The sequence below is a fragment of the Halichondria panicea genome, chromosome 6, assembly GCF_963675165.1.
Source record: "Halichondria panicea chromosome 6, odHalPani1.1, whole genome shotgun sequence".
Taxonomy (NCBI): Eukaryota; Metazoa; Porifera; class Demospongiae; order Suberitida; family Halichondriidae; genus Halichondria; species Halichondria panicea.
The window spans coordinates 2,645,936-2,673,398 of record NC_087382.1 but is presented as its reverse complement, the minus strand read 5'-3'; the positions used below and the strand labels follow the sequence as shown (position 1 = coordinate 2,673,398).

General features: G+C 42.2%; 8 protein-coding genes across 8 annotated transcripts; 2 read left to right on the top strand and 6 right to left on the bottom strand.

Annotated features, from left to right (window-relative positions):
* Positions 1-180: 180 nt before the first annotated feature.
* Positions 181-6,667, bottom strand: LOC135337364 (5'-AMP-activated protein kinase catalytic subunit alpha-2-like). Its single transcript, XM_064533295.1, has 12 exons — positions 6,470-6,667; positions 5,723-5,839; positions 5,344-5,498; positions 5,173-5,251; positions 5,060-5,120; positions 4,831-4,948; positions 4,222-4,397; positions 1,996-2,086; positions 1,843-1,936; positions 1,432-1,612; positions 890-1,074; positions 181-506 (listed from the first exon to the last, which is right to left on the bottom strand). Exons 1-12 carry the CDS (start codon positions 6,544-6,546, stop codon positions 323-325), a joined length of 1,518 nt encoding a protein of 505 aa, XP_064389365.1. The 5' UTR covers positions 6,547-6,667; the 3' UTR covers positions 181-322.
* A 46-nt stretch (positions 6,668-6,713) lies between these two features.
* Positions 6,714-10,806, bottom strand: LOC135337374 (S-adenosylmethionine synthase-like). Its single transcript, XM_064533307.1, has 10 exons — positions 10,645-10,806; positions 10,455-10,532; positions 9,756-9,857; positions 9,532-9,665; positions 8,942-9,085; positions 8,310-8,444; positions 7,970-8,053; positions 7,709-7,891; positions 7,244-7,377; positions 6,714-6,932 (listed from the first exon to the last, which is right to left on the bottom strand). The coding sequence occupies exons 1-10, from the start codon at positions 10,709-10,711 to the stop codon at positions 6,830-6,832; spliced, it is 1,164 nt and encodes a 387-aa protein (XP_064389377.1). The 5' UTR covers positions 10,712-10,806; the 3' UTR covers positions 6,714-6,829.
* Positions 10,807-10,833: 27 nt separating this feature from the next.
* Positions 10,834-14,118, bottom strand: LOC135337377 (homocysteine S-methyltransferase-like). The gene is made up of 8 exons (XM_064533310.1): positions 14,001-14,118; positions 13,314-13,427; positions 12,965-13,124; positions 12,054-12,202; positions 11,668-11,742; positions 11,399-11,515; positions 11,103-11,188; positions 10,834-11,056 (listed from the first exon to the last, which is right to left on the bottom strand). Exons 1-8 carry the CDS (start codon positions 14,094-14,096, stop codon positions 10,906-10,908), a joined length of 948 nt encoding a protein of 315 aa, XP_064389380.1. The 5' UTR covers positions 14,097-14,118; the 3' UTR covers positions 10,834-10,905.
* Positions 14,119-14,137: 19 nt separating this feature from the next.
* On the bottom strand, positions 14,138-19,472 carry LOC135337356 (RUN and FYVE domain-containing protein 2-like). Its single transcript, XM_064533286.1, has 18 exons — positions 19,330-19,472; positions 18,892-19,049; positions 18,494-18,611; positions 18,120-18,221; positions 17,798-17,921; positions 17,335-17,408; positions 17,140-17,211; positions 16,739-16,898; positions 16,572-16,621; positions 16,425-16,494; positions 16,266-16,313; positions 15,784-15,900; positions 15,480-15,577; positions 15,193-15,334; positions 15,057-15,131; positions 14,908-15,002; positions 14,695-14,821; positions 14,138-14,434 (listed from the first exon to the last, which is right to left on the bottom strand). The coding sequence occupies exons 1-18, from the start codon at positions 19,419-19,421 to the stop codon at positions 14,300-14,302; spliced, it is 1,857 nt and encodes a 618-aa protein (XP_064389356.1). The 5' UTR covers positions 19,422-19,472; the 3' UTR covers positions 14,138-14,299.
* A 127-nt stretch (positions 19,473-19,599) lies between these two features.
* On the bottom strand, positions 19,600-22,118 carry LOC135337373 (cartilage-associated protein-like). The gene is made up of 8 exons (XM_064533306.1): positions 21,924-22,118; positions 21,598-21,856; positions 21,101-21,250; positions 20,663-20,827; positions 20,281-20,416; positions 19,987-20,123; positions 19,810-19,923; positions 19,600-19,721 (listed from the first exon to the last, which is right to left on the bottom strand). Exons 1-8 carry the CDS (start codon positions 22,076-22,078, stop codon positions 19,641-19,643), a joined length of 1,197 nt encoding a protein of 398 aa, XP_064389376.1. The 5' UTR covers positions 22,079-22,118; the 3' UTR covers positions 19,600-19,640.
* Positions 22,119-22,359: 241 nt separating this feature from the next.
* On the top strand, positions 22,360-23,162 carry LOC135337391 (uncharacterized). The gene is made up of 4 exons (XM_064533325.1): positions 22,360-22,604; positions 22,670-22,731; positions 22,807-22,907; positions 23,029-23,162. Exons 1-4 carry the CDS (start codon positions 22,468-22,470, stop codon positions 23,080-23,082), a joined length of 354 nt encoding a protein of 117 aa, XP_064389395.1. The 5' UTR covers positions 22,360-22,467; the 3' UTR covers positions 23,083-23,162.
* Positions 23,163-23,280: 118 nt separating this feature from the next.
* LOC135337389 (uncharacterized) lies at positions 23,281-24,287 on the top strand. Its single transcript, XM_064533323.1, has 4 exons — positions 23,281-23,470; positions 23,529-23,590; positions 23,694-23,793; positions 24,047-24,287. The coding sequence occupies exons 1-4, from the start codon at positions 23,334-23,336 to the stop codon at positions 24,117-24,119; spliced, it is 372 nt and encodes a 123-aa protein (XP_064389393.1). The 5' UTR covers positions 23,281-23,333; the 3' UTR covers positions 24,120-24,287.
* Positions 24,256-27,372, bottom strand: LOC135337376 (CD2 antigen cytoplasmic tail-binding protein 2-like). The gene is made up of 11 exons (XM_064533309.1): positions 27,229-27,372; positions 27,081-27,160; positions 26,911-27,026; positions 26,727-26,785; positions 26,540-26,627; positions 26,012-26,146; positions 25,666-25,767; positions 25,353-25,428; positions 25,147-25,209; positions 24,646-24,814; positions 24,256-24,442 (listed from the first exon to the last, which is right to left on the bottom strand). The coding sequence occupies exons 1-11, from the start codon at positions 27,246-27,248 to the stop codon at positions 24,349-24,351; spliced, it is 1,002 nt and encodes a 333-aa protein (XP_064389379.1). The 5' UTR covers positions 27,249-27,372; the 3' UTR covers positions 24,256-24,348.
* Positions 27,373-27,463: the final 91 nt, after the last annotated feature.

The window sequence follows — 27,463 nt, the reverse complement described above, 5'->3', positions numbered from 1 at the left end:
AGAAAGCGCATGCGCGCATTTTGGGCGCGGCAGTCTTTTACTGCACATGCGCAACTAAAGAATAATGTCGTCATACATAATTATTATTATGGTAGGGGTCGTTTACAAATAAACAATTGTTTTGCTGAAGCTTCAATCAATTTGTTTTGACGATCTTTACCGTGCACCCCCATCACCTCATCAGCACAATAATTATAAGACACAGTAAATGAACAAAATTATATACAAGAAATCGTTGGAACTGATGACAAAGCATAATATTATTTACAACGTGTTCTGTAAACAATAATTTAAGAAGTACATGATTGTACATGTACGTGTCCTACTGGGCTAGTGAGCTAATGAGTGCAGAGCAGAATTCGAAGAACTCCATGGTGATGTGTCTCCCCCCCTCCCCACACTGACTGGGGGTCACACTCTTGAAGTCTAGCAGATAGTTCTTGTGGTCAATCTGATACAGTTGTAGGTCTAGCTTCACCACGAGGCCACTCGTCTGGTTGTTTTGCCTGTGTGTGTGTGGTGGGCGGTGTGGGTGGAGGGTGTGGTGTGTGGGAAGGGGTTACCTTGTATGCACATTTTAACAGTGAAATTGGATAATCCCGACTAGCTATCAAAACAGTCTAAATTCAGAGAAAACACAAAGGGCTATAATTATGTAGTCCATACTCTTTGAATTCGCTCTTCCTTCAAAAATTGAAAATGTGAAATGTGTAAAAGTGTGTGTGTATGTGGAGGGGGGGTGGTGCTCTACTGTTGATACTGTTGGCTGTATCAACCATTAGGGACAACCAAACAACCAAACAAAACAAACGGACTCTATTAATTTTCTAGGCCATTTAAAAACACTTCTTGAGCAGTACACTATCATAATCGCTAATCTAGTACACACCTGCATCGAACAAAGTAAGGATTGATGATTTTCCACTCGAAATTGAGGCCTGAGAGTTTCCGGAATATTTCGGCCATAATGTCCTGAGGCCGACTTTGAGAACGTATTCCAAGGTGCCACTTAGGTCTCTTCATAGCTCGAGGGGTTTTAGGTGTGCCCAGTCGCTTAGATACAGCGGGAGACGACTGCAGGGATCAGGAGGGAATGGTATCAGCTAGTACACCTGCCTTGAAATGAAAAATTTTTAGTGAAACGTAAGTCAACCACTAGTTACTGTGACAGTGAGGGACCACACTATAGGCTCCTGTACCATAGCATAGTCCATAGCATTTCTGCTTTTGCTTACAAATATATATATAAAGTGAGGTGAAAAAAGGGTTGTATTAATATGTACGCTACACTAAGTACATGTAAGCTAGTGGATTGATCTAAACACACTATCTTGTAGCTCTATCAAAGAACTACTAAATGCACATTTCGGTGATAAAATTGGACAATCTCAACTAAAGTTATGGTCAATCAAAGATAGCTATAAAGCTTACTGATTTCTTTGGTGTTTCTCTGATGACCTCGAGAGTGTCCATGTACCCAGAGCTGGCAGAGGGCGGGCTACTCGCTAGATGATCACTGGATAACGCTGCTTCTTTATGAGCTCGGTCCAGTGCAACGTTGTCCAATAACAAGTGGTAGGCTATTGACAGTTGGTCGTGCTCACTGTTTGACCTTTAGGGGGGGTCAATCACAGGGTACATGAAACACACAGAGCATATGGCATGGGTACAGGCTATTAACAATTAGTCGTGCTCACTGTTTGACCTTTAGGGGGGTCAATCACAGGGTACATGAAACACACAGAGCATATGGCAGGGGTACAGGCTATTGACAATTAGTCGTGTTCACTGTTTGACCTTTATGGGGGTCAATCACTGGGTACACTGATCTGATTGGCTTACCTGAGAGATGCTAACACTTCGGCAGACGTGACGGAGAGTTTTTGACAAACAGTTGCCACACAGGAAGTGTCAATCTGCGTACAGTAGCCGTCACCTGTAGGCGGTGTAATAGAGGGCGGTTAGTATTAGAGGGCGGTGATTAACCGAGGGTACCTGGTTGTGGGAAGAGATGGGGTGGAAGGTCAACGTTGAACCAGTCATGCTCACGAATACCATCGATTGTGATACGCTTGACCGGACTCACCTACCAAGTGTGTGTGAGAAATAAATCATCATGAGTGTCATACAGGGGGGAAATCCCTCCCCCCTAAAAATGGTATTCAGGTACTAGTTGTACGACAGAGTATATGCAACCACTAAACCAAAATGATATTTTGTGAAATCAGAGTACACTACAACTACATGCACATGTATGTGCACCACTGTCACTGTAGGCGTCACTTGCGTTGAGTTCGACCCCGGAAGTTATGTGATTAATCATGGCTTCTTTATGTGGTGGACAAGTATGCCTGGGACTTTTACATAACTTTTAGCTGGTTGGAGCTTACCAGCTCTACAGCATATAGATAAAAGCGGTTTTTAACAAGGAATCCAATGGTATATGAATTTCAGTAAAGTATGACAAAGTTATGACAACATTATGAAGGTCAAACTCAGCACAAATACTCTTTAGGGGGCACACATACATGGTGTGTGTGCATGTGCTGACTGTGCTATTTTAATAGCTATTGTTTGCTTGTATTGCAATCAGGCCTCCAATTTAGCCTCAAGTGTACAAACAGGGAATGATGAAAAAGAGTGGGAAATGATCGACCATGATTGTTGACTACGAGAAGGATGCTGAAACTTCAAAGTCCGTAATAATAATTATTAATGGCTGTACACTATTCAATGAAACAGGTGTGGACTTGCAGGTCTTTTCTCACTCTTGCAGCTACCAATAGCTAGCGTTCTAGTGCAGAGCTAACTACTAAGTAGAGTAGCCAACAGATTTTGTTACGCAGAGTTTGTAACAGCCTTCCTTAGTAAGCAAAACTAGCCATAACGAATTTGTAAATGCAACCCATGCAGAAGCCTATAAAACATTTACTTGTACTTCATTTTATCACTGAGCAGCTGTAGCACTCAACACACACACACCACAATAACGTGTACTATTCTGTAGTGATTGTACATACAAAATGACATTTCATAAAATCAGTGTGTCAGTGTACACGTTATTATACCAACTTTAGTAAATCTTGTGTGTAGTTCTGGCTGAAATGAATGTAGATTTTTTGTTTTATTGCAATCAGGCCTCCAATTTAGCCTAGACACAGGCTACTAGCTAGGGGGAGGGCCTTCCAAAAATTTTTGTATCAAAGAATCCATTACACACTACATATGCATTGGCTTTTTCAGGCCATAGCTTTATAGGCAGGGCCCTCATGAGATGTTTGTGGGAAACAAAAGAATGGGAAGTATGTCTGTGAATATAGTAATGAACTAATGCTAGCATCTACACTTGGAAGACTACACAATAAACAGGGTCCATCCTTGATCACACCTAAACGGCTACACAGAGCCTGATCTACACAGAGCCTGATCTACACAGAGCCTGATCTACACAGAGCCTGATCTACACAGAGCCTGATGTACACAGAGCCTGATACACACAGAGCCTGATCTACACAGAGCCTGACCTACACAGAGCCTGACCTACACAGAGCCTGACCTACACAGAGCCTGATACACAGAGCCTGATCTACACAGAGCCTGACCTACACAGAGCCTGACCTACACAGAGCCTGATCTACACAGAGCCTGACCTACACAGAGCCTGATACACAGAGCCTGATCTACACAGAGCCTGATCTACACAGAGCCTGATACACAGAGCCTGATACACAGAGCCTGACCTACACAGAGCCTGATCTACACAGAGCCTGACCTACACAGAGCCTGACCTACACAGAGCCTGATCTACACAGAGCCAGAGCCTGATCTACACAGAGCCTGATCTACACAGAGCCTGATCTACACAGAGCCTGACCTACACAGAGCCTGATCTACACAGAGCCAGAGCCTGATCTACACAGAGCCTGATCTACACAGAGCCTGATACACAGAGCCTGATCTACACAGAGCCTGACCTACACAGAGAGTAGACACTGTTCCAACAGGTCACATCACTAGACATAAGGGCAGTTAAAGAGAGCTCTAGAAACAGGATAATTTCGAAACACAAAGACCACGGTAACAATGGAAGATCATTGATCTAAAAACGCTATGATTTTGTAACTCTAATCAAAGAGCTATAGAGTTACATGTATGGGCAGAGTCAAAGATAGCTATCAAAAACAGACACTGAAATTAATTTCAGACTATAATTACGCTGACCTGTAGCATCTTAGAGATGAGGTCCACCACTTCACTGCTCAGATGAGAGGGGACGTAGTATTGACCTGACTTTATCTTCTTGAACAACATGGAGACATTGCGATCGTCAAACGGAAGAGTGCCACACAGGAGTGCATACAGGATGACCCCACACGACCACACATCAACTTCAGGGCCTGTGTTTGGGTACAATAAGTAATGGTGAAAAATGTGTACAATCTAATGAAGCATGTCATGTGATAGAGCTACCTAACAGCTACAACAGCCATAACTTCAGTATCGTTCATCCAATTTCAAATTTTCTGAAAGCTTAGAAAGAGAACTTTCAAATGATGTGTTTCAATCCAAAACTTGGTTGGGGCCATAATTTGTCATTTTTTGGCCTTGGACCACCATTGGCTATTCATGGTACGGCCAAATCAACAAATACTTTTATCTCTCAAATACGAAAATTGATCTTACCGTTTGAAAGGTCTCCTTCTAAGCTTTCAGAAAATCATAAAATTGTTGAAATTGGACCATCGGAATTCAAGTTACGGTAGCTGAAAGACTGTTTTGTCCCCCAGAAATACATGTACAAGCTATACGATAATTATAATTATGACTGACCAGCGTACAGCTTGCCGGAGACCACCTCGGGAGCAGCATAATTGGGACTGCCGCAACTAGTGCTCAGAAATTCTCCGTCTTTCATTAGATTGCTGAGTCCAAAGTCCGCTATCTTCACCTGTTGTGAGGGTGTGTGAGATGTGAGGGTACTGCATGTCAGTGTGTGATTGTTGTGTTGAGGGGGCAGTGTGTGTGTGTGTGTGTGTGTGTGTGTGTGTAAGGTGTGTACCTGGTTATTGGAGTCCAACAAGAGGTTCTCTGGCTTTAGATCACGATGCACCACCTTATGTCTGTGTGGGCGTGAGTGAGAGTGTGAGGAGTGTGTGTGTGGGCGTCTATTACCTGTGACAATAGTCGACTCCAGAGATGATTTGCTGGAACACGCGTCGCGATTCTCGTTCAGAACTTTTGCCATTTTTAACTGAAATGAGATAAAAACACAATAAATTTACTGTACATGTAATTTTTAAGCCACATTCAAATAATGGGTAATTTCTTGTGATGATTTCTCACCGATATAGTCAAACAGTTCTCCTCCGCTGACAAACTCCATTATCATGAAGATGTCAGAAGGTGTGGAGATGACCTCGTATAGCTTGATGATGTGAGGGTGACGGAATAACTTCAATATCTGTATCTCCCGTCGTACCTTCTCTGCGACATCCAGGCTGTGAGGGTGTGGTGTGGGTGGAGGGTGTGTGGGTGTGTGGAGGGTGGGAGGTGTGTGGTGTGGGTGGAGGGGATGTGGGGAGTGTGTGTGTGTGGGTGGAGGGTGTGTGGGTGTGGGAGATGTGTGGTGTGTGTGCATGGAACATACTATAAAGGCTGCTACACATCGACAACATTATTAAGTACAATAATACTGAAACAATCGTCATTCATGTGGATTAACCTTTTGATTTTCTGTCTGTTGAGAATCTTGACCGCTACCTCGTGTTCTGTTAACTCGTGTTTGGCCTTCTTTACTTTACCAAAGCTACCATGACCCAGTGTGTCCCCTAGCACATACCTGACACACAGTACAGTACATACATGATGGAGATTGGTCAATATGCCCTTAGTACATAATTATGGTGTAGTGGTTTATTGTCAATTGATGCACACACACACACACACGCACGCACGCACGCACGCACGCACACACACACACACACACACACACACACACACACACACACACACACACACACACACACACGCACACACGCACACACGCACACACACACCAGTAAAAAATAAATATTCATCACATACCGTATATGCTCTATTTAAGGCGCCACATAAACCCCTGGTAAAGTATTAAGAGGTTGGAAAAGCTGTTTTTTTTTATCTCCAATTAGAAGGCGGCCCTCTAAAGACACGCCATCCGGCCTCAAAACTAATTTTCCACCTCTGAATACAGCCACCTATACCAGCGAAAATATTTTATGCGTCGCCTTAAACAGAGCTAATGCGGTCATTATATCTTGTAATTAAATTATCAACATTAATTATATCACCCCCGTTACAGTACACCATCAATAACCATAATTATGTACCTGTACATGTTCATACGACATGCGTACACGTACATTGTTTAGTACATATATCCCAGCCCTGATTTATAATGAGGAAATCTATATTTTAATATTTTTAATACCTGCCAATCTTGAGCTCCTTAGGCCCAGACTTGAGGGGAGAGGGGTCGACTGGTTGTCCTCCTATCGGGGCATTCATGCTGGCCGGTATACTATCTCGCTGCGTCAAATGATCAAGTAGGACACCAGAAACTGATTTTTAGCCGTCTAAAAAGCAATGCACTTCACACAGTGCAAGGTTCAGTGGGAGGTCAACAACATTCATACTAACCTCCATTCCAGCCCCTCACACTCAATGAGAGCGGCTTGGAATCGAGGCTATGTTCATACCTCATAAACACAACGCCCACACACACACAATAGCCACAATTCACACACACACAAAATAAACAGTCTTTATTGTCTACAAGAGTTCTGTCTTTTTATAAAACTAGCTTCTTGGGCTTTTCCCACATGAACTCTGACCTCCCAAAGTGTCCGTAACACGCAGTACGTTGGTAGATGGGTTTGCGTAGGTCCAGCTCCCTGTGTAGAGATTACAGAGTTTTACTGGCAGATTACAGAGAGTACACAATAGATTACTGAGAGTATGCAATAGATTACTGAGTGTGTGTATCTGAGAGTACCATATAGCGGGTATATTTCGAGAGTAAAACTTTCATGGAAATGCCTTTAGAAAAGTTTTCACGGAATTAAGGAATAGCAGCCTTTTGCAGCATGCATGCAATAATTTGGGTAATGTTTCCGGTGGTATAATTATGCTTAATCAGCGAAAACCTCGAAATATACCAGTAGATTACTGAGAGTTTACTGAGTGTGTGTAGTAGATTACTGACCTAATGATGACTCCAGGACGAAGATCAAAGTTTTTGTTAACGATTGCGAGTAGTTCTTTATTGGTCTTAGTGCCAGAGCCGTACGTGTCGATGTAGATGGAGAGGGGCTCGGCAATACCAATGGAGTAGGAGATCTGTGGAGGGTGTGTGGGCGGAGTGTGTGTGGTGTGTGGTGAGGGGGTGGAATTTGCATTAATTCCAACCTGTAAATAAGCTGATTTTTTCTTTGGAGCTACTAAATGTGATTTTTAGCAGTGAAATTGGACAATCTCAACTAAAATTATGGGCAGTCAAAGATTAGCTAATACGGCTAATTTCAGAGAAAACACAAATTAAAAATTAAGGCTAGAGCACCCACCTATACAAGCATGCACGTATATATAAGCACCAACTATAAGCACCCACCTATACAAGCATGCACGTATATAAGCACCTAACTATAAGCACACATATATAAGCACCCACCTGTATAAGCACACGTTTGGCCAGTCCTGCTGCCACAAGTGACTTGGCAATCCAGCGTCCAGCATAAGCAGCTGACCTATCGACCTTTGACGGGTCTTTCCCAGAGAAAGCCCCGCCCCCGTGTGCACCCCACCCTCCGTATGTGTCCACTATGATCTTACGACCTGTCAGACCAGCATCACCCTGACGAGACAAAGATTACAGTAATTAATATACTGGAACAAGGGAAATGACTAGAGATTACAGAGCTAGTATACTGACCTGAGGTCCGCCCACCACAAAGCTGCCTGACGGTTGAATGTGGTACACAGTCTTGTCATCCAAGAACTTAGCAGGAATCACGGCCTGTGTGTGTGTGGTATGTGTGGGTGGTATGTGTGGGTGGTGTGTGTGTGGTGAGGGTGTGAGGATTGATTGTATTCACACTATTGGATGAGTAATTCTGAGAGCTATTAGTGGACAATCAGAACACAAATTAATTACTGGTACTTAGAGAAAGCATGCAACAGCTGTACCCAGACACTGAACATGTACAAATATCCAGCGAAACATTCCATACCCTCGATATATACACGCTACACAAGGCATCGGGCGTGGTTACCTTGACAACCTTCTCCATGATACCATCACGTAGTTGCTGGAGTGTGACTGTCTCATCGTGTTGAGTGGAGATGACAATCGTGTGCACACGCAGAGGGACACACCCGCCCCCTCGCATCTCATACTCCACCGTCACCTGTATACCAGTTACATACTGACAATCAGGTGATCCAAACTACTTTAAAAGGGTTGTACGGAAGCCTATAAGGTACTCCCCTAGTGACAATCATGTGATCTAGATATACCGTATAGCGGGTAAAATTGGCGATTTGGTGAACCAAGGTGAGGGTCACCCTAATTAAAAAATCACTAGCAGTATATCGCACGTGACCGATAATGTCGTGCAACATGATCGTCAAATTAATATAATAGTTCAATTACCTCCTTCGCCATACTTACCCGGTAGAGGCTATTAGTATGATTATAGCTAGCATAATGAAACAGGCTATAAAAAATATATGTGTGACATAATATTATGACAGTCTATAATAATATAAACGTTCCATGCATGAATATTGAGAGCTTTGTTAGACACCAATGGATACTCTATCAGTTCACTACACCATACCATAATAAGAATGAGGTTACAACAAGTGATAAAGTATAATAATTAAAGTATAGTGACACACACACCTGTGTCTTGCTGTCGGGTCGTAACCATGCCAACGTTCCGTCACGTCGTAGCTCTGCCATTTTCTTGTTAAGGTTATGAGATAGGACGACAGTGAGCGGCATGTACTCATCCGTCTCGTCCGTGGCATAGCCGTACATCAGACCCTGTTGTCATGGAGATACGCCTGGTTATATTATAGTGACACTTGTATACAAGCTTTGTAATAAATCCCACCTTTCATAATAATTATATCATCGTGTATTATTAGACTGTTTTGTGAGCATCAAACATATAATTATGCGAACTTTGATCACTTTGCAAAAACATAATCACAAACCTATAAACTGATACTGCATGGTAATTACACACGATCCTTGCCAGAACACAATAGTTAAATCTTTGCAGGTGAGAAACTTTTGCGAATGAGCCAAATCAGCAGAAAAGTTGACCCGTTGGGATCTAACTATTGCGTTCTGGCAAGAATCGTGTGTATTTACCGGTACCAGCCTAGGGGAGGTTTTGCGATTTATTTTTCAAAGTTCGCATGCTCGCAAAACATTCTAACGGTAATATTATATATGTCACTATATTGACCACTACCCTAGATCACCTGATCTCCAGCTCCTAGGTCATCATCAGACTTGCCCACGTGAACACTATCTGCAATCTCTGCTGATTGTTTCTCAATGGCTGTCAGTACATTGCAGGTCTTGTAGTCAAAGCCTTTATTCGAGTCATCATAGCCTGAGGCAAAATACAAGGAAATTAAATAGAAAATGATTTGATGTAGTAGCATTGCGAATAATGACAAGACTCATTCCAACACACACTCACCGATTTGCTCGACCGTCTTTCGGACTATTGTCGGATAATCGACAACAGATTTGCTAGAAATCTCTCCAAGAATTATAATCATGCCAGTCTTAGTGGCCGTCTCTGTGTGTGTGTGTGGGTGTGTGTGTATGTATGTGTGTGTGTGTGTGTGTGTGTGTGTGTGTGTATGTATGTGTGTGTGTGTGTGTGTGTGTGTGTGTGTGTGTGTGTGGATGTGTGTGTGTGTGTGTGTGTGTGTGTGTGTGTGTGTGTGTGTGTGGATGTGTGTGTGTGGGTGTGTGTGTGTGTGTGTGTGTGTGTGTGTGTGTGTGTGTGAGTGTGTGTGTGTGTGTGTGTGTGTGTGTGTGTGTGTGTGTGTGAGTGAGTGTGTGTGTGTGTGTGTGTGTGTGTGTGTGAATGTGTGTGTGTGTGTGTGTGTGTGTGTGTGGGGTGGTATAAATATAATTACCGGCAATAAAATCTCAACATTGGAATGTATGAATCTGCGTTACATACTACACCTACAGTACACAACACAGCTAGCTATAGTCTCAATAATCAAGAGCTTGAACAAAATAAAATATTATATTCTATTGTAGGGTAACAAAAGCTATTGCAATAAGGAAAGGTCACCTTAGTATCTAAGACAACACAACCCTTTGATGTGGTCAAGCTACACAAACACTGAGGCTACTGAGCTCCTCGTATATTTAAACGTACCACACGCAACTTTGCTGTACGGGTCCTGAGCTAGACAAGCGTCCAGTATAGCATCAGACACCTGGTCACAGATCTTATCTAAATGTGTGTGTGTGTGCGTGCATAATTATAGTCACTTATTTATACTTGATAAAAATTGATTTTATTTTTTAACAAGCTTATTTAAGCGTCATGCTAGCTTGCAGCGCACCTGGGTGACCTTCTCCCACACTCTCTGAAGTGAACAGAAACTTATCTCCTTCTACTCCAGCAGCCATCGTCACGTCAGAATGTTAGGAGGTTGTATTCGCTTTATCGATCTTTCTTGCATGCAGAAATTAATTGCACTTTTTTTCTTCTTTTATTGCCATTAAGTTACCACGTGGATTTGGAGGCACTGGTAGCAAAGAATGACATGAAGATCGCAAGTAGACTGAGCATGCGCAGTAATAATTGCAACAAAAAATAATGCTTATGCAGAGAGTTTCATAGTTCTAAGGGTGTCACTAAGTAATTTAATGTCACTAGGGGTAACCCGACAGCACCCTCCAATCACATGAGCTCCTAACTCCACCCACTTTGGCAGGTACGAAGAGAAACCTCTAACACAGTCACCACTCCACCTGAACAAAAAACAGACATTAAATTGAAATCCATTTTCCTCCTTACCCTTCAGTCCTTGTCCAGGACTCTCCACTGTTGGGATAGACTATGAATGGTAGATCAGTACATCCACTGCAACTGCTCAGTAAACCCTGCACATGTGCAAGCAGGACACACGATAATAAATTCTAACTAAGGGAACAAGAATTCAGTTTCTTTCTATAGATAGTCACTGCAACTGCTGAGCAAACAATATTCTTTTAGCCTATATCTATATAAGAGTACAAGAAAAATATAGTGTGTACACTGTATATCTAAGAGCACCCCCATGCACTGACAGCACATGACACACACACACACACCTCCACATATCCCGGCTCGGTACAGTTAACACCGACTGCCACAAGTTGTGATGAGACAGAACAACATGATATGACAGCATCTCGGAACGTATCATCATAGCAACAATGCACGCCATCCTGTAATGATAGCCAGCAACAATTATCACACAATGTTTACGCATGCCCAAAACTTTAGTCAAACTATTCTGTAGCCTCAATCACATGACATGTTTAGATCAGAGAAATCTAGTGCTGTACAGAGAATAGAACTATCAAATACATACAGACACCTTGCATGAGAAGGACAGCCACGCTCTTGCTGTAGGGAACTCCCCCAATAACCTCATCAGCACTTCCCCCTCTTTCTGAGGGACATAATTAAGAACAATGATACAGAATGCATGATATTGTATCTTATTACTACTATGACAATGCAGTGGCATAGGAAACAATTTCTCAATGGGGGGGGGGGCTCTAGTTTTTTAATAGAAAAAAATACGGCTATCTACATAGTGCAGCTTGATAAGTCATCTCTACTTAATAGCCTAGAAAGATTTGGGGGGCTCCAGCCCCTGGATCCCCCCCTTCCTACACCACTCAATGGTGAGCAATCAGCAGTAGTAAATAAGTTAATACGTACTGCATAGTAACCATAGTAACAGTATATAATTCTTACTTGCGATGGAATTGTTTCAAATGCTAATAGATCCACTCCACAATCTAGTAACCTAGCAACACGCGGTCTGTGCCAATCAATAAGCTGCTCTCTGGTCATGTGATCAACGTAGCGGCCGTGGTACTCAGATCCATCAGCCTGACATGCTCCTGGAAAATAGTCCACACTTACAATTATCAACTACAGCTAAAATTGAGGAGGGTACTTCACAAATACAGTATAAGACAGAGGAGGTATAGCCTAGAGTGTTTTGCGAGCATCTAATAAATTATGCGAACTGATCAAAAACTTATTATTACTAGTAACTACACACGATCCTTGCCAGAACGCAATAGTTAGATCACAAAGGGTTAAATTGTCTGCTCATTATGCCTCGAGGCGTAGCCGCACGAGGGATACGGTAAAGCTGACTGTGTGTGTGTCTGTGTGTGTGTCTGTTCCAGCTGTAACTGCTCAACGGTTGCAATGCGATTAAAACTAACAGCTTCTATAGGCTTCTAGCCACGTTCTCTTGGATTTTGATTCGTGGATTAGCACTTTCGCGAGTTATTTTTTGAAAGCTGTTGCAGTCTCTTCAGAATCTTTCATTGAAACTTGAAACTCAAGTTATGACGACTAAGTTAGTAATAAAACAGGCCATTTATTACTAACTTAGTCGTCATAACTTGAGTTTCAAGTTTCAATAGTGTACCAGCGCAATTATAAATCCATTTTGTAGCCCTTTGCAATCAACAATAGTAACATAACCATACCTCTTCACCTCTTCTAATAGTTTTTGAGCGAAAGCAAAACAACGGCGAGAGGCATTAGCACAGCGCAGCTTGCAACACTCGTTTGCAAAGGTTTTTCAAAACTATTTCACAATTATACCTTATAACAGTAGGTGTCAGCTGCATATAACTATTGCTTACCATAAGGACCTACGGAGCCAGCTATGAGCGGTGTCTTGTTGGGACTGTCTTTTAAAAATCTGTCTCGAGCTTGCTTTGCTATAGTAACACTCCGTCCAATCAGATCCAAGGCATTGTCATGGGTTACACCAAGATGACGAATAAAACCGTCCACACTAGCCTGTGTGTATGTGTGTGTGTGGGAGAGCGTGTGTGGGGGGGGTGAGGAGTGTACGTGTGTGTGTGGGAGTGTGTGTGTGAGTGGGAGTGTGTGTGTGTGAGGAGGGAAGTGTGTGGGTGGAGTTGAAGGGCACGTAAGTAATAGTGATTGGATAAACCAATTTCCAAGCTACTAATGACATCACTGTACCTGATAGGAAGCGGTGGTGATGATGTCAGAGTCATGCTCTAGGAACGAGAGATGAACTGCTTCTATCAGGGTGGGGTCAGAGTGCAGTAGACGAGCACTCCACAGGGGGTCCCCCTATACGTTAATGAATTACTATTGTTGAACAATTTGCATCTCCTAAAATTAAATGAACATCGTTTGAAAGCACTAGCTGTTTTCTAAACAGAAAACCATTTGAAACCACAGAGCTCAAGTTATGGCAGCTGAAAGAGTCCCTGAACCATTGATTAAACCATAGAGATAAACATTGATTAAACAGAGGGGGTGAGGTGTAGTTAGTCTGGCCACGCCCTCCCATACTTCGTATATGCAAAGAGGCTGGAAATCGAGACTAAGGTGTAGTTGAACTTATTTTCAACGAAAGAAGGATGTGTTTAAATCCATAATGGTCATAATTTTGTCATTTTAATATATGGTTTGCCATTGTACAGTGTATAATAGAGTTTTCTAATTTCTATTTCTCTATTTGACTGAATCTGACAATTAAATGTTTTCATCAAATTATAATGATAGGATAGAACTATCATAACTATTAATGGGAGGGTAGTTCTCGCAGAAACCAGACCCGATGAAAGGCCTGGCTTGCGAGACTAGGGGGCCCGGGGGGGGGGGTATAGTACAATGACATCATGTCCCTGCTATGTGTACCTCAATGATGACTCCTCTTGCCTCCACCTCAGTAGCCAGTCCTCCATCCAGCACACACACACCCCCTCCAACAATACCACCACTGATCACATTCATGTCACCTCTTTATTATTTTATACAACAGGTAATGGCAACTCTTCTCAACAGTTAATATCATTCTTAGAGTGGATTCATAATCTCAAAAATCTCTCTTAAAAAATCTCTAAAACATAAATAAGACGGACAAAATTAATTTCTTAATATTCACACAAATTAAAGATGCAGACAGTCTCCCTATATTAGTAGTCGTTGCAGTGTCCTCAAGTCGAGGCTCTTTGTAGGACCTGGTCCTGACAAGAGTTACACACTCGAACTGGTTTAGCACTCGAGGGAAGCTGTACGCTGTTGTCGGAGCAAGCGTAGCAGAATATGCCTCCACAGTTACGACAGTGATGCTGTGTGTGTGTGTGGGCGGGAAGTGTGAGGGTGTGTGTGTGTGTGGGCGGGTGTTAACGGCCACTCCCAGAAAGACCAACTGCGATAAATATAGCAAACCCCAGGTCCCAAATAAAACAAAAAAAAACTCTCAACAAAGTCCACCTCCTGTATACAAAATTTCGTTAAAAAGAGCTATAACAATTGAAAAATGCGCATCCACAATAAAGGCTAGTATAATTATAGCTCAAACTGTAACTGTAGCTCTCCCTGCACTTGCCTTTCTCCTAGCCACTGAGAACTGTTTCTTACAGTCCTGACAATCTGTGATGTCTTTGTCATCAATCCAGACAGAGTCACGTGACATCCCGGTCACCTCTTTCATGTCCGACACCTTCTGTTGGGACCTATGTGAGGGGGGAGTAGGCGTGTATGTAGAGAGTAAGTGTGTGTGGGCGTGTGTGTGTGTGTGTGTGTGTGTGTGGTAACTCACAGACTGAGTTGTCGGCCCATCTCCACCATGGCTATCTCCTGATCATTGACTGTTTCTTGTAGAGCAGCAAAACGCTCCTGCATCTCAGAGTGTTCCTATATAACCACACAGTCATGTGACAGTCATGTGATTAATCATGTGACCATTACCTTCTGCAGTGACTTAAATTGCTTCGTTTCATTGGTCAGTTCAACCACTCTGTTCTTTTCACGCTGTAACTCCATCTATAAAGCAATAACACTTATAATTATTTTTATTATAGTTATTTTAAACTGTGTGTCTAACCTGTAGCGATGACCTCCATTGTTTTTCGATGGTGAGGTCATTTTCTGCCGAGCTCTTAGCCAATTGGATCTCCTCCAGTCGAGTGGCCAGGTCACCTGACGTACGCTCAGACTCTCGCAGACCAGCCACAGTGTCCGCCAATCTGTGTGGAGTGTGTGTGTGTGTGTGTGTGGGGCGATCATGTGACAAGGTACCCCATACAGCTATGATATAAACATAAAATTAATGGCTTAAGTAAAATCTACTACCCTGATACGTAACTACTTGAAAAATCAATACATGCTTACTCTTTGTCAGTCTTCTTGCTCTGTGCTGTGAGTTGTGCTAGTTTGGCTTCTAGTCCTCTTATCTTGAGCGAGTCTCTCTGGTGTGTCTCCTTAGATGTCTGTGAGGGGGTGGGGTGTGTGTGTGTGGGGTGTGTGTGTGTGTGTGTGTGGGGCACAAAGATATCTAACAGAGTAAGATAGCTCTCGAAACAGTCTTAGACAATCCAAACAACAACACAACACACTATTATTATAGTCCATGCAAAAATTCGATTTGGGCCAGAAATAATTATTATCATAAAATCGATGTTTGAAGTGACCTGACCTTGAGTTGTGTTTGCATGGTGATGTTGGTGGTCTTGCTCTCCTCCAGCTGCTTCCTCAGGGCTATCACATTGTCCTGCTTCTCATGGACACTCTTCTCAAGTAACTGGAGGGCCGTCTGTGTGTGTGTGTGTGGGTGGGGAGTGGGCGTGTGTGGGGAGTGTGAGGGCATTAGTTGATATCACATCAGTACCAAGTTACAGCGAACCTCACAAGTATAACACATGAACAGTCATTGTATGTACAGCATTCACACAAGTGTACATACATACACCGTATAGCTAGAAATTTCTGCGGTCCAAAAATTCTGTAAAAAGACCTTCTGCGGATAATATTTCTGAGAATTGAATTTTCAACTGTTAAATTAGGCGTGGTTAATAAGCATTTGCGGATAATATTTCTGTGTTTACTCATTCATTCGGAGAATTCGCAGAATTTTTGGGCCGCAGAAATTTCTAGCTATAGGGTAGTATCGAACAATACCTCCTTCTCAACTCTCATACTCCTCTGGGCAGCCAGTTCTTTTTCAACCTGCAGCAAATATGTATAATGGATTAGTTCATTAGCTGGACAGCAAAATAAAGCCATCACATCAGAAGCAACAGAAGTTGTACTTGTATATAGTTTAGAATGTGTTGTCACCTGTTCTCTCAAGTTTTGCTCAGTCTCGAGACTTTTCTGAGTAGCGGAAAAAAGCTCCTTCATATCAGCTCTGTGTGTGTGTGGAGAGTGGGATGTGTGAGGGTGTGGTGTGGGTGTGAGTGGGATGAGTGAGGGTGTGTGGTTTACCTTGATTGGCTGAATGAATCCAATTCGGCCTTTTGGTCATCGTGAAGATTCTGTACGTACAAAACAATTAGTACAGATACTACATATAATTATATGCACACACAGTCACTCACCCCACACCCCCACCCCACACACGCCCACACACACACAGAGTCACATTCACTGACCTCGAGTGCTTTCTTGAGTTGAGTGGCTGACTGCTCGTTCATGGCTCTGAGGTCATCTTTGTCCGGGGGAGGATATTGGGAAGAGGAGACTTGCTGACTCAGCACTCTGTTAGCCTTCTCAGCAGACTCTAGTTTAGACTGTAGACGCTCCACTGAGGATCTAAAGGGTTAATGGATAACTCAAGAGCAGAGAGGTTAATGGAACAAGCATGGCTAAGGGTTAACTACAGCTCAACAGATACAACGATGTGACCAGAATTTTGAACTAATGGTTATATTCGATCCTCAATACTTCTTTCATGTCCATGTAGCTAGCTTGGCCTAAGAGGTGGTTAGTACCAACCACCACCACCGACCAGTGTGGGCACATCACTGACATATCTATAATAAATCACACTTACTCGAGTTTTCTGTTGAGTTCTTCGAGATATGCTTTCTGGTCCATTAAATTAGCCAGCTGTGAGTCGTCTTCCCTATGGCAACGGGTGTCACTATATAACCATGGCAACGGGTGTCACTATGTAACTATGTGTCACTATATAACCATGGCAACGGGTGTCACTATGTGTCACTATATAACCATGGCAACAACTCACTCGTCCTCATCGCCACTAGGTCTAGCGAGGTAGTTACCATCACGGAGATATCTGCTCAAATCCAACACTCCCACCTGCACAAGTACAGAAGACAAGTTACAATCATTTTGCAAAAAAGCAGAAATGCTACTCTAATTGACCTGCAGTGTGACTAGTGCCTATAGTGTGACTAGTGCCTATAGTATGGTCCCACTGTGTACACTGTAGCTAGTGTACAGAGCCTATAGTGTGGTCCCACTGTGTACACTGTAGCTAGTGTACAGAGCCTATAGTGTGGTCCCACTGTGTACACTGTAGCTAGTCGTTGACTTATAAATATTGTCTCTAACAAGGTTTGCATTTCAAGAGAGGTGATTGTAAAAACAAAGACAAAATATCATATTTGGACGTTTATTTGACGAGGCACCACTCCTCCAGTGTGCAATACTTAGTACACATGTATACCCTCTTAATTAAAGCGTACCGATGAGTCAAACTCGTCCCCCTTTAGTAGTACGTTGTAGTCGAGTGCGTTGAGTCCCATCAACAGACCAGTAAGTACACCGCCCTCCTCACGCATCATGAGGGCCTCTCTATCATACCAGTCACTGTAACGGAGGAGGGGGTGGGGTTAGTGGTGAGTCACATGATCTATAAGCATGTCATGTGATAGAGCTAACTAAGAGCTACAGAATGTATTTTTAGTTTTGAGAAATTGGTTGATTCAAACTAAAGTTATGGACTTTCAAAGATAGTTACCAAAGCATCCAACTCCCCCCCCCCCACACACACACGCGCCCACACACCTGAGGACGGCTCTGTTTTCAGTGAATGCTCTGAAATGATCCGACAGTTTCTTCTGCATGAGTGACACTCTTAGCCACGCCCTACCACGTCCAACATTAGTCCTAGTGGGGAGGGGAGGAAGAAGAAATTAGTATGATATCTACATATACACAGAGATACTGTCAGCACATGAGTGGAAAGGTCACTTGCGGGCTCTTAAAAGTAGCTATCAACATAGCTGAACAAAAGCGGTTGCCTTTGCTGGATTATTTGCATCTAGAGATTGGACAATCTGAAAACAAATTGCGGAGCTATCAAAGAGCTGCAATTTTAATAAAAGCCGTTGCATTTTTTGCAGCATTTCGACTAACACAAAACTTGTATAGCAACATACTTAATCCCAGGGATGGCTCTGATATTAGCCACGCTAGCAGCGAGGTCACTCGTCAGTCTCTCACACGTCTCAACCACCCCCCAGAATGACTTCTTCAGTCCGAGCAAACTCCGACGATCTGTATTATAGGAGGAATTATAATTATAGTGACAGATTATAAAGTAACACACAGTAACATTACATACATTACTGTCGGGAGCGAAAACCTTGCGAATGAGCCAAAAATCAGCAGGACAATTTTCTATCTAACTTTGCTTTCATGATGTGATACAAATACTGGTATTGGCCTTTGCAGTATTAGTGCTATTGTTATGAACCCCTACATATTTGATGCCAAAACATTGTAGTAAAACAGTAGCTGTATATACATAATTTAATTAATTATACAAACCGCTTACTCCTGAGTCGGTGTTTGAGTGATAGTTCGACCAGCACTAGGAACTGTACTAGGTGGGTGTGGTCATCTTTAATCCCCGCCCCTAATCTCATGGAGCTCTCGATAAGAGCCTTGATGGATATCTTGAGCATATTGAGCAGATTAGATCGTTCCACTTGCCTGTGCGTATGTGGTGGGAGTGTGTATGTGGTGGGTGTGTGTGTGTGTGGGTGTGTGGGGGGATAATGTTCAAGCCCATAATTATAATAAGGGTAGCTGTTTTATATACTGTATTAAATCATTGCTTACACAAGAACATGTGCAGCGCCATTTGAACATTTCGCTTGTATAAATCATCTATTTTGTTTCGTAGTAACAGTAATAAATAGCGGACGCTTTTTTTACAGACGTTTACGTAAAATTGTATTAAAAAAGGCTATAATGATATTCTCCTGCTCACCCATATCCAGCCTCCCCCTCTCCCTCCACGGCACTGGACACGCCCTCCCCCGCAGATACCTCTGTCCATTCATCAGACACTGAGAAAGACATCTTCACACTCAAAAACAATAGCTAGATAATAATATATAGCCAGGTTGACCTTTGAACCCAATAAAAGCTGTGTCAGCAAGATTTATTGAGGCGTCTTTCACCGAGACTAGCCTCGTTCCCAGCCTGACTTTTTCTCCTGGCGCTAGGTATAATTATGCGCATGCGCACACAACAACAATAATAATTATTGTACCACACAATAGAGTTGTTGATGACTATCTACTCGCTAGCAGAATTTCTTTGGGTGGAATGTTCCAGCAACATGGCTACTACAGGCCATTTCTTGAAGTCCTCTTCCAGCTATAATTATGTGTGTGTGTGTGTGTGTGTGTGTGTGTGTGTGTGTGTGTGTGTGCAAGCAATATATACTGTACAACATTTTGCTCACTAGTATCATGTCTTCATCGTGTTCTGTGGTGTTCTCTGTTAGTTCACAAAGTTTTTTGATTAGTTTTCCATACTTCAGAATAGCCTCGTGCTTCAATATCTCAGGTATCACATCCTGTGTGTGTGAGAGATTAAAACTCTGGACATGCAGCAATTAATGGCTGTGATGGATGCTTACCTCTCGTGGTTTGAAGTCCTTGGTGGTGACCCCTGGACGTTGCTTATAGAACACGGCACTTCTCCTAGCCTCCTCATTGCTAGGGTCTAGTCTCACCCGAGTAGCAACAGCTGACACTGCATCTCGAGACCGATTCACTGAAGGTAGGGAGATGAAGAGTGATCAATTTCAAGATTTATTTGTTCAGTAGCTCTTTGGAAGCTCTCCAGAATATCACAGAAAGCTTGGAAAAGAGGCCTATTTTGACTGCTATTGGATCAACAAATGATATAGATAGTAGTTTAAATGACTCACAGAAGTAGTAGCCATATTCGAGGTAGTGGAAGTAGCTCCCAAAGAATTCCTCGGTTTTGTCAGTACGAAACATTCCTAAATTGCGTGAGCATTGATTCTGACAGTCCAGCAGCTTAGATTGAACCTCTGTCATTAACTGCATGGAAAACGAAATTAAATATCATAATTATATTGGGTTTCGAATGTAACGTTCTTTTGAGTGCGAATTACAAATTTTCGCATGAATCGCAACCGGCAAAGAGTGAGCATGTGCATACTATTTCTCTTGTATTGGAGATTCTGTCATTCGGAAACGCAATCAGGATTGCATGTACAGTGTCATTCGCAATCGCATTTGAAAACCGATATATACGATACATTGAATCCCCTCATGCAGGCCCACCTCTGAGAATCCAAATATATCTTCTATCTTGAGTGGTCCAGTGCAGTCCCTACGACAGTCCTCCAGTGAAGAGAACAACTCGAGCAGTCCACTCTCCATTGACTCCACCAGGAGAGACCAGTCCTCTGCATGATAAGCTTTATGGCCAATCTCAAATAGATCACGCTGAAAGAAACAAAATCCTTATTAGCAACAAGACCACCGTATTTAACAGATGTAACCAGCAAACCAGTAAGATATAAATGCAACTATATCAGCTTCCTAGCAAAACTACATGTATAGCAAACTAGCAAAATGATAGTATGTAAACAAGCTTCTTCTATGGGGGTAGCATAACTTTTGCTGGCAAATTTCCTTAGTTATAATTATTTCCACACGTGACATTTTCCACATTCAGTTGTTGATTGCATGTGTGGCTATCGGTGATAATTGACTCACGTATTTCAGAATGTGTCCAGGTTTTAGATCATCTTTAGTGACTTTTCTGAGACGCTTGTACATATGGAACTTTTCTTTAGCCGCATCGTTGTGTGGGTTGTAGTAAAAGTACTGAGTGCAGGCCCGGGCTGCCTCACCGATAGCACCAAGCTGTGTGTGTGGGGGGAGGTGGTCTGATACAATCGAATACTGAGGCAATTAATTGTATACAACCCTTTTCACCTTATTATAAGTCAACCACTAGCTACAGTGTACACAGTGGGACCACAGTATATAGGCTCTGTTGCCACACAGCAGATTTCAATAGAGGTGAAAAGAGTTATAATTGAAGAATGGATCACACAACAATTAAGCCACTGACCTCTCGAGGCTATAGATAATGTTTATGGAACCTCTAAATTAAAAGAGCCTTCAAATTACAGACCTCCCTATAAACCTCTCTACAATTAAAGGATTGGTGATTTCGTTCCTATAACTGCACGCAGATAATACCACACCTGATGATAGGCTGACTGTAAAAAGCTTAATCCCTCTTTCATCCGAAGTGCTCGTTCAATAGTCAGTGACACGGCCCCCCTTGGTAGTAGCCCAGCCTCCTCCTCTGTGCAGTGACGGACACAATGAGAGCGTTCCAATATAGACCCAAAGAAATTAAGATCCGCCCATCGAGTAGTGACCTTTGAGCTCTTCCGGGAGCAGAGAGAGTAACAGTGACGTCTCGCCTCTTCTAATTTAGAGAACTCTTCCAGCGATCGCCTGCAAAATACAGACGATAATTATTAATACAATATTCAGTCTAATTTTATTGGATCAAAATTCTCACCTAAAATATGGCATACATTTCTTCCATTGTCCTGCAGTGTGTGTGAGGACACCCTCCACAAACCTCTCATCATAGCCTACCCCGTGTCGGGGGTCGCTCTGAGCACTGACTAGAGAGAGTGCAGCAGCTAGAGTGGTTAGATATATTACCTTCATTGTTCAGTGTTCTTGAGTTCTTTGTTCAGCCATGCGTGAGTGGGTGGGGGTGGGGCTGCTCGTGCTTAACAAAGAAGCCACTAATGTGTAACTGCCAGAGCTAGCATATAGACTGTTAGATGTGGATATAATTATATCTGTAATAATTATTTTGACTCTTGTGGCAAAAAATTAAACAGGCCAGTTTCAGAGAAAAGAAAAGTGATTTAGAAAAGACTCTTCTTGGATTCGAACCTGGGTCAATGGAGTCATAAGTTCACCACATTATATGGTAAAGGTGCCTGTGTTGCAAGTTCATAATTATATGCATGCTACCAGATTCTCTACTCTAAAATAAACTTGTAACTTAACTGACATCACAGCAGGCTCCAGTTTAAGCATCTCCAGTCATGTCTATTCAGATAAGTGAAGGTGTGTCTAAGGTGATTGTGAGGGAAGGCTCTGGCAACACTCCAGCAGCAGGGAGCAAGATTGTTGTGCAGTGTACAGGATCACTCAATACCAACCCTCCCAAGAAATTTTGGAGGTATGATTTTATTTGCTATCTTGTAATCTGTATAATCATACTATATCTATTATTCTTACTCACAGCACCACGGACGCTGGACAGAAGCCTTTTTCGTTTAACGTAGGCCTTGGCCAAGTCATCAAAGGTAGAGTACAGTAGATAGTCTATGTACGTACAACATACTCATAATTAGTGTAATAACTTTCTCTCCCCTCCCCAGGATGGGACGAGGGTTGTATGACCATGAAGCTTGGAGAGGTGGCTAAGATCACTATTGCTGGTCACAAAGGCTACGGAGCAAATGGCTTTCCAGCATGGGGATATCCTTTAATACGTGCAGTGCATTCATTCATTCATATGGCCATACAGTTATAGATCTACTGTAGAAAATCGATGCATATAATTATACTGTGTTCAGTTGTTCCCTTAACCCCTCCACACAATCACACCAAATGCTGAGCTATTGTTTGAGATCGAGATCCTCTCCATCAACTGAACTGGACGTTAATAGACTTTAAATTGTGTGAAAAATCACTTGAAAACTTGTGTATTTTGTCATTATTATTTTCACACTAGCCTCGATTTCAAGCCGCAAAGATATGTATTTTCGAGGGCGGTATGGATCGAGGCTAACAATGATTAGTAGCACATGCGCAATGGAGCATTTAATTAGCAGCCACTCCCTCCAGTGCTACAAAAAGTGGGTGGGGCTCATCCATCTAGTATTAAAAGTACTACAAAACAATCATGTCTGTCTCTGTCAGTGATGGCGTATCCAAGATGATGTTGAAGGGAGGCATTGGAGACCTTCCTAACAAAGGGGACAAGATCACTGTGCATTGCACTGGCTCGCTAGCTGGTAAAAAACCAAAGAAGTTCTGGAGGTAGGTACTATAATTATATAAACAATTCTGTATTTTAAAATTATGTTCATTTCCATAGCACCAAAGATCGTGGCCAAAGCCCCTTTCAATTCCAAGTAGGACTTGGAAAAGTGATCCAAGGTAAGCAAGTGTTCCTACTTTGCTTATAATTATCTAGCTACTACAATCAGTAGACTGATGGTATTATAATTATTGTGTGATAATGTGCCCTCCATCTCCCCAGGATGGGACGAGGGCTGCATGACCATGAAGAGAGGAGAGGTGGCCAAGTTCCTGATTGCTGGTCACAAAGGCTATGGAGATGAGGGCTTTCCATCATGGGGATATCCTTTCTAGATAATAAATTATATATACCAATAATCTCATGCCAATGCTAGAGGAAGTCCGACATGCGTGCACAAATCACTATGTTCAGTGCATTTGATCTCATAATTGTTACCGTTACGTGATAATGTTCAGGCCAATGCAGTATCACTAGTAATTAATTCGTGTAAGCATGTCGGACCTCCTCTGGCTTATATAATAATTGCCACTTTTTGCTAATTATAGTTCATGTCTCCTTGACTCCCCGCCCACGATCCCACCAGGTGCTGAACTCATCTTTGAGATTGAAGTACTTAACATCGAAATTGACGATCCAACCTACTAGCTAGTCCAAGAACAACCACGCCCACGCATCACCCGTAGCTAGCGATAATTCCTTATACTCACCCCATTCGCTATATAAATGAACTTTCTTTGTAATTTTAGATCATTGTTTTATTAACGTACACAGTTTGTAAGTATTTGAACAGTGCAACGATAATTAAATAAACAATGTCATATATAAAATTATTTACATAAACTATTATAAGTGTTGTTCTACATGTAGGTAATAGTTATGTGTAAAGTTCAAAGTCTATTCTCTTTGATGAGTAGAATTGTGCTGAGTCAGCACCAACCTTTCGTACCAACACACCATCCGGAAAGTACCTGCAAAAATAAACAACAAAAATATGAATTGTTACTGTGTACACACACAGGCAAGATACTGACGATAAGGCTCTGCTTTTTGTATACAAACAATTGACTAAAAATAATGGAACACAGCTACATAATTTATGATAACCCTATAATAATGTGTACGGGCTTGGGGGGGGGCTTATACTAGATTCTGTATGACTTGACCAACTCACCCTTGCTCTTGCCACTCTGCCATTTCAGTACTTGTGAAGGGACCATGGATTTTCTCATCCTCATTTGTCCACTTGTACTCCCACTTGACATCGTCTGAAGCTCCACCCACTGATGTTGAAGCCACACCCACTTTAGGAGGCTGAATTTCGGAAAACATGTCTACTGGTTCTACAGAGAAAGATAGAATCTTAAAAATCGAAACACAGTTAAAGCGTTAATTCAGTATTCCTGTAAACTTTCATTATGGCCCGAAAACATTGAGCTAAACAAAAAGGCTATAATTATAATTATAGCCCATATTTTTTCTTAAAAATGGAAGATTTGGGCCGAATGCAATCATTGATCTAAACTATCAGAGCTACTAAATGCACATTAATTTTTAGTAGTTAAATTGAATTGGACAATCCCAACTAGAGTTATGGGCAGTTAAATATAGCTATCAAAACCGGCTGAAAATACGAAGCCCATGCTTCAAAAAATGGATTTTAGGTGAGCATTACCTTTTGCTTTCTCTCTCTGTGTGATGTTGTACTTGATTTGCTCGTAAGTGCTCTCATACACCGCTACACACAGTCAAGGGACCACACCCACTCTTAACAACCACTATACATCAGAACTACAATCTACGTTTCATCCTTTTAATAATATAATATATACTACAAAAGCGGTGGGGTAGTGACTCTAGGGTCATGCTGTGAGAGGATACAATAATCTCCTGAGGCCACTAGTTGGTCAGCCAGTCCCGTTAGTCTCTCCAAACCCTCCTTGTCCAGACTACACTCCTGCACGAGTGCGAAGCTTGCATTAATACAATGGAAGTATATAAAAGAGTCCAGAAAAATTGCTACATAAACTCCACAAGTTACTCTGACACTTTGGCAAAAAGCGTGATCAACCATAAATTAACAACAACCATCAATTCTGTGGAATGGTATTTAATTATTAAGGACAAAACTAATCCACTGTTAATGTACGTACAGTGAGTGTGCTATGTCACTCTATTGTAGTACAGAGCTTACCTGTTCCATTGGTTGATCTGTCGCTGACTCTTCTTTCTTCTTTTGCTTCCTCCACCTGTCACTGGCCAGCTGTGACTTGGCACCACCCAGTCTTCGCACAGCCTGTAACAATATACAGTGGGAAATTGATTATCAAAATGAAACAAACAAACAAAGCTCTATAAAAAATGGAGACTCTTTCATGGTACTGTTACAATTGTTAAATTCTCATCCTAGAAAACAGGCTCTCCAAAACAAACAGTTTGTCAGTGGTATTCCTCAGAAGCTCCACTGTACACACACGCCCACACCCCCATGCACACCCACACACTCCACACACACACACCCACACACTCCACACACACACCTTAGTCAAAGTCTCCCCAGGTTTCAGCAACTCTATGATTTGCTTATAGAGCCCCAGAGTGTCCACCTCCTCATCAGAGGATCCCTCCGCTGATGGAGCTCCGCCCATTTCCTTCCATTCACGTTGCTCCTCAACCTACAAACACAATGCATCAGGATTATTTGTACACAGACTACAGTACAGTACATGTACAACCACTAAATTAAAGAAAGTTGGCCATAACTCAAATTTGGAAAAATCTATAACAACTCGAAGACACACATCCTGTAGCTTGACACATGCACTTTGCTAAACGATTGATATATAATTATTCTGAACCCTTACCTAATTAAAAGAACACCCTCCACTAATATTAGGTAATTTAGATGCTAGTGTGCAAGGCTTGTACACACCATGAATACATTATATATAGTTGCTTGACAACAGGATTGTACCTCCCCATTTTTTAGATTATTATCGACTAGTGTCTACTTTACATACTAAATAAGCAGCCTCCACTAATGAAAGGGACAGTCCCCACCCACTCACCCTGCCCCAGTCTACCCCCTCCAACCAGCTGTCCTGAACACTGTCCGGGTCCTTCTTAAGATGATAGTTGCCGTGAGCATCGAAAGTTCTGCAAGATGAAAACAAAAAATAATCCATAGGAATCTTGTATATACCCGCCGAAGGTGTGAGGATCTATAATTAAGGTGATGTAATTACAGGGGCTTACCCTTCCTCTAGCTCATCTTGCATGTTGAATGGAGTCACTTCAATACCGTCATCAAAACGCTATATACAACAGAAAGAGAGAATACAAATTTTTATTTTGTATAAATTGTTTATTGTACCCTTCCCAAACACACACGCCCCCCTCACACACACAACACACACTCCTCTCACACACGCCCCCTCACCACAGTGTCCTCCTCCTGTGCAGCGAGGTCCTCGTCTCCAAGCCCCGCCTTCTCAACCTGATTAGGTTCGTCCTCCTCATCACTGTCTAGACTGTGCTTGGCCTTGAATCTTGAACCTGAAACAATCACGTTTATTGCTATGGGAACGTGAATTATGAACGTTTTCTCACTCTTTCCTTCCTCCTTACGCGGCTCAGTATCTGTCCGTCTACTCTTCTCGGAAATATCTACCTCCTCTTTAAAAGCCACACTATAAAAATATAATTATGATTTAAAATTATTATAGTAAAAATTGTTTGAGATGCACATCAACCTCACCTTCTGTCTCGCTTGGACATTTCTAGTATTGTGTATTGGGTCCCTAGCAGGCTCAAAATAACTGAAGAAATCCTGTGCTGTGTGCAGTACTCCGGTAAAGATCGTTACATTCATAAGCTTCCTAAAAAAATTCACCACGCACTAACAATCAGCTTCTTTATGAATCGACCGCTACCATAATTTAAAAATTTTGTCTGACATGTACATGTGCAGTAAAGTAGATCTACAGTGCATA

What these genes read in the sequence shown, in the direction of transcription:
- LOC135337373 (XM_064533306.1), bottom strand. Translation starts at nt 22,078, where the DNA reads ATGAAGGTAATATATCTAACCACTCTAGCTGCTGCACTCTCTCTAGTC. An exon ending in CTGGACACATTCTGAAATAC is followed by an intron (nt 20,828 to 21,100) that starts GTGAGTCAATTA and finishes TGTTTCTTTCAG; the next exon opens with CGTGATCTATTTGAGATTGG. An exon ending in ACGATGAAGACATGATACTA is followed by an intron (nt 19,722 to 19,809) that starts GTGAGCAAAATG and finishes ACATAATTATAG; the next exon opens with CTGGAAGAGGACTTCAAGAA.
- LOC135337389 (XM_064533323.1), top strand. Translation starts at nt 23,334, where the DNA reads ATGTCTGTCTCTGTCAGTGATGGCGTATCCAAGATGATGTTGAAGGGA. An exon ending in AAACCAAAGAAGTTCTGGAG is followed by an intron (nt 23,471 to 23,528) that starts GTAGGTACTATA and finishes TCATTTCCATAG; the next exon opens with CACCAAAGATCGTGGCCAAA. An exon ending in ACTTGGAAAAGTGATCCAAG is followed by an intron (nt 23,591 to 23,693) that starts GTAAGCAAGTGT and finishes CCATCTCCCCAG; the next exon opens with GATGGGACGAGGGCTGCATG.
- LOC135337376 (XM_064533309.1), bottom strand. Translation starts at nt 27,248, where the DNA reads ATGTCCAAGCGAGACAGAAG. An exon ending in AGGGGGTAGACTGGGGCAGG is followed by an intron (nt 26,147 to 26,539) that starts GTGAGTGGGTGG and finishes TTGTGTTTGTAG; the next exon opens with GTTGAGGAGCAACGTGAATG. An exon ending in CAGATCAACCAATGGAACAG is followed by an intron (nt 25,429 to 25,665) that starts GTAAGCTCTGTA and finishes GCACTCGTGCAG; the next exon opens with GAGTGTAGTCTGGACAAGGA.
- LOC135337356 (XM_064533286.1), bottom strand. Translation starts at nt 19,421, where the DNA reads ATGTCTTTCTCAGTGTCTGATGAATGGACAGAGGTATCTGCGGGGGAG. An exon ending in GGGACGAGTTTGACTCATCG is followed by an intron (nt 17,409 to 17,797) that starts GTACGCTTTAAT and finishes GTACTTGTGCAG; the next exon opens with GTGGGAGTGTTGGATTTGAG. An exon ending in CCATGCAAACACAACTCAAG is followed by an intron (nt 15,578 to 15,783) that starts GTCAGGTCACTT and finishes ACCCCCTCACAG; the next exon opens with ACATCTAAGGAGACACACCA.
- LOC135337374 (XM_064533307.1), bottom strand. Translation starts at nt 10,711, where the DNA reads ATGGCTGCTGGAGTAGAAGGAGATAAGTTTCTGTTCACTTCAGAGAGT. An exon ending in GACCCGACAGCAAGACACAG is followed by an intron (nt 8,445 to 8,941) that starts GTGTGTGTGTCA and finishes ACTGGTATACAG; the next exon opens with GTGACGGTGGAGTATGAGAT. An exon ending in CGTCCTGGAGTCATCATTAG is followed by an intron (nt 6,933 to 7,243) that starts GTCAGTAATCTA and finishes ATCTCTACACAG; the next exon opens with GGAGCTGGACCTACGCAAAC.
- LOC135337364 (XM_064533295.1), bottom strand. Translation starts at nt 6,546, where the DNA reads ATGAATGCCCCGATAGGAGGACAACCAGTCGACCCCTCTCCCCTCAAG. An exon ending in AACAGACAGAAAATCAAAAG is followed by an intron (nt 5,499 to 5,722) that starts GTTAATCCACAT and finishes ACACCCTCACAG; the next exon opens with CCTGGATGTCGCAGAGAAGG. An exon ending in GAAGTGTTAGCATCTCTCAG is followed by an intron (nt 1,613 to 1,842) that starts GTAAGCCAATCA and finishes CCCCCCCTAAAG; the next exon opens with GTCAAACAGTGAGCACGACC.
- LOC135337391 (XM_064533325.1), top strand. Translation starts at nt 22,468, where the DNA reads ATGTCTATTCAGATAAGTGAAGGTGTGTCTAAGGTGATTGTGAGGGAA. An exon ending in CCTCCCAAGAAATTTTGGAG is followed by an intron (nt 22,605 to 22,669) that starts GTATGATTTTAT and finishes TCTTACTCACAG; the next exon opens with CACCACGGACGCTGGACAGA. An exon ending in CCTTGGCCAAGTCATCAAAG is followed by an intron (nt 22,732 to 22,806) that starts GTAGAGTACAGT and finishes TCCCCTCCCCAG; the next exon opens with GATGGGACGAGGGTTGTATG.
- LOC135337377 (XM_064533310.1), bottom strand. Translation starts at nt 14,096, where the DNA reads ATGAATGTGATCAGTGGTGGTATTGTTGGAGGGGGTGTGTGTGTGCTG. An exon ending in TTGAAACAATTCCATCGCAA is followed by an intron (nt 11,743 to 12,053) that starts GTAAGAATTATA and finishes TATGTCCCTCAG; the next exon opens with AAAGAGGGGGAAGTGCTGAT. An exon ending in TCCTGGACAAGGACTGAAGG is followed by an intron (nt 11,057 to 11,102) that starts GTAAGGAGGAAA and finishes TTTTTTGTTCAG; the next exon opens with GTGGAGTGGTGACTGTGTTA.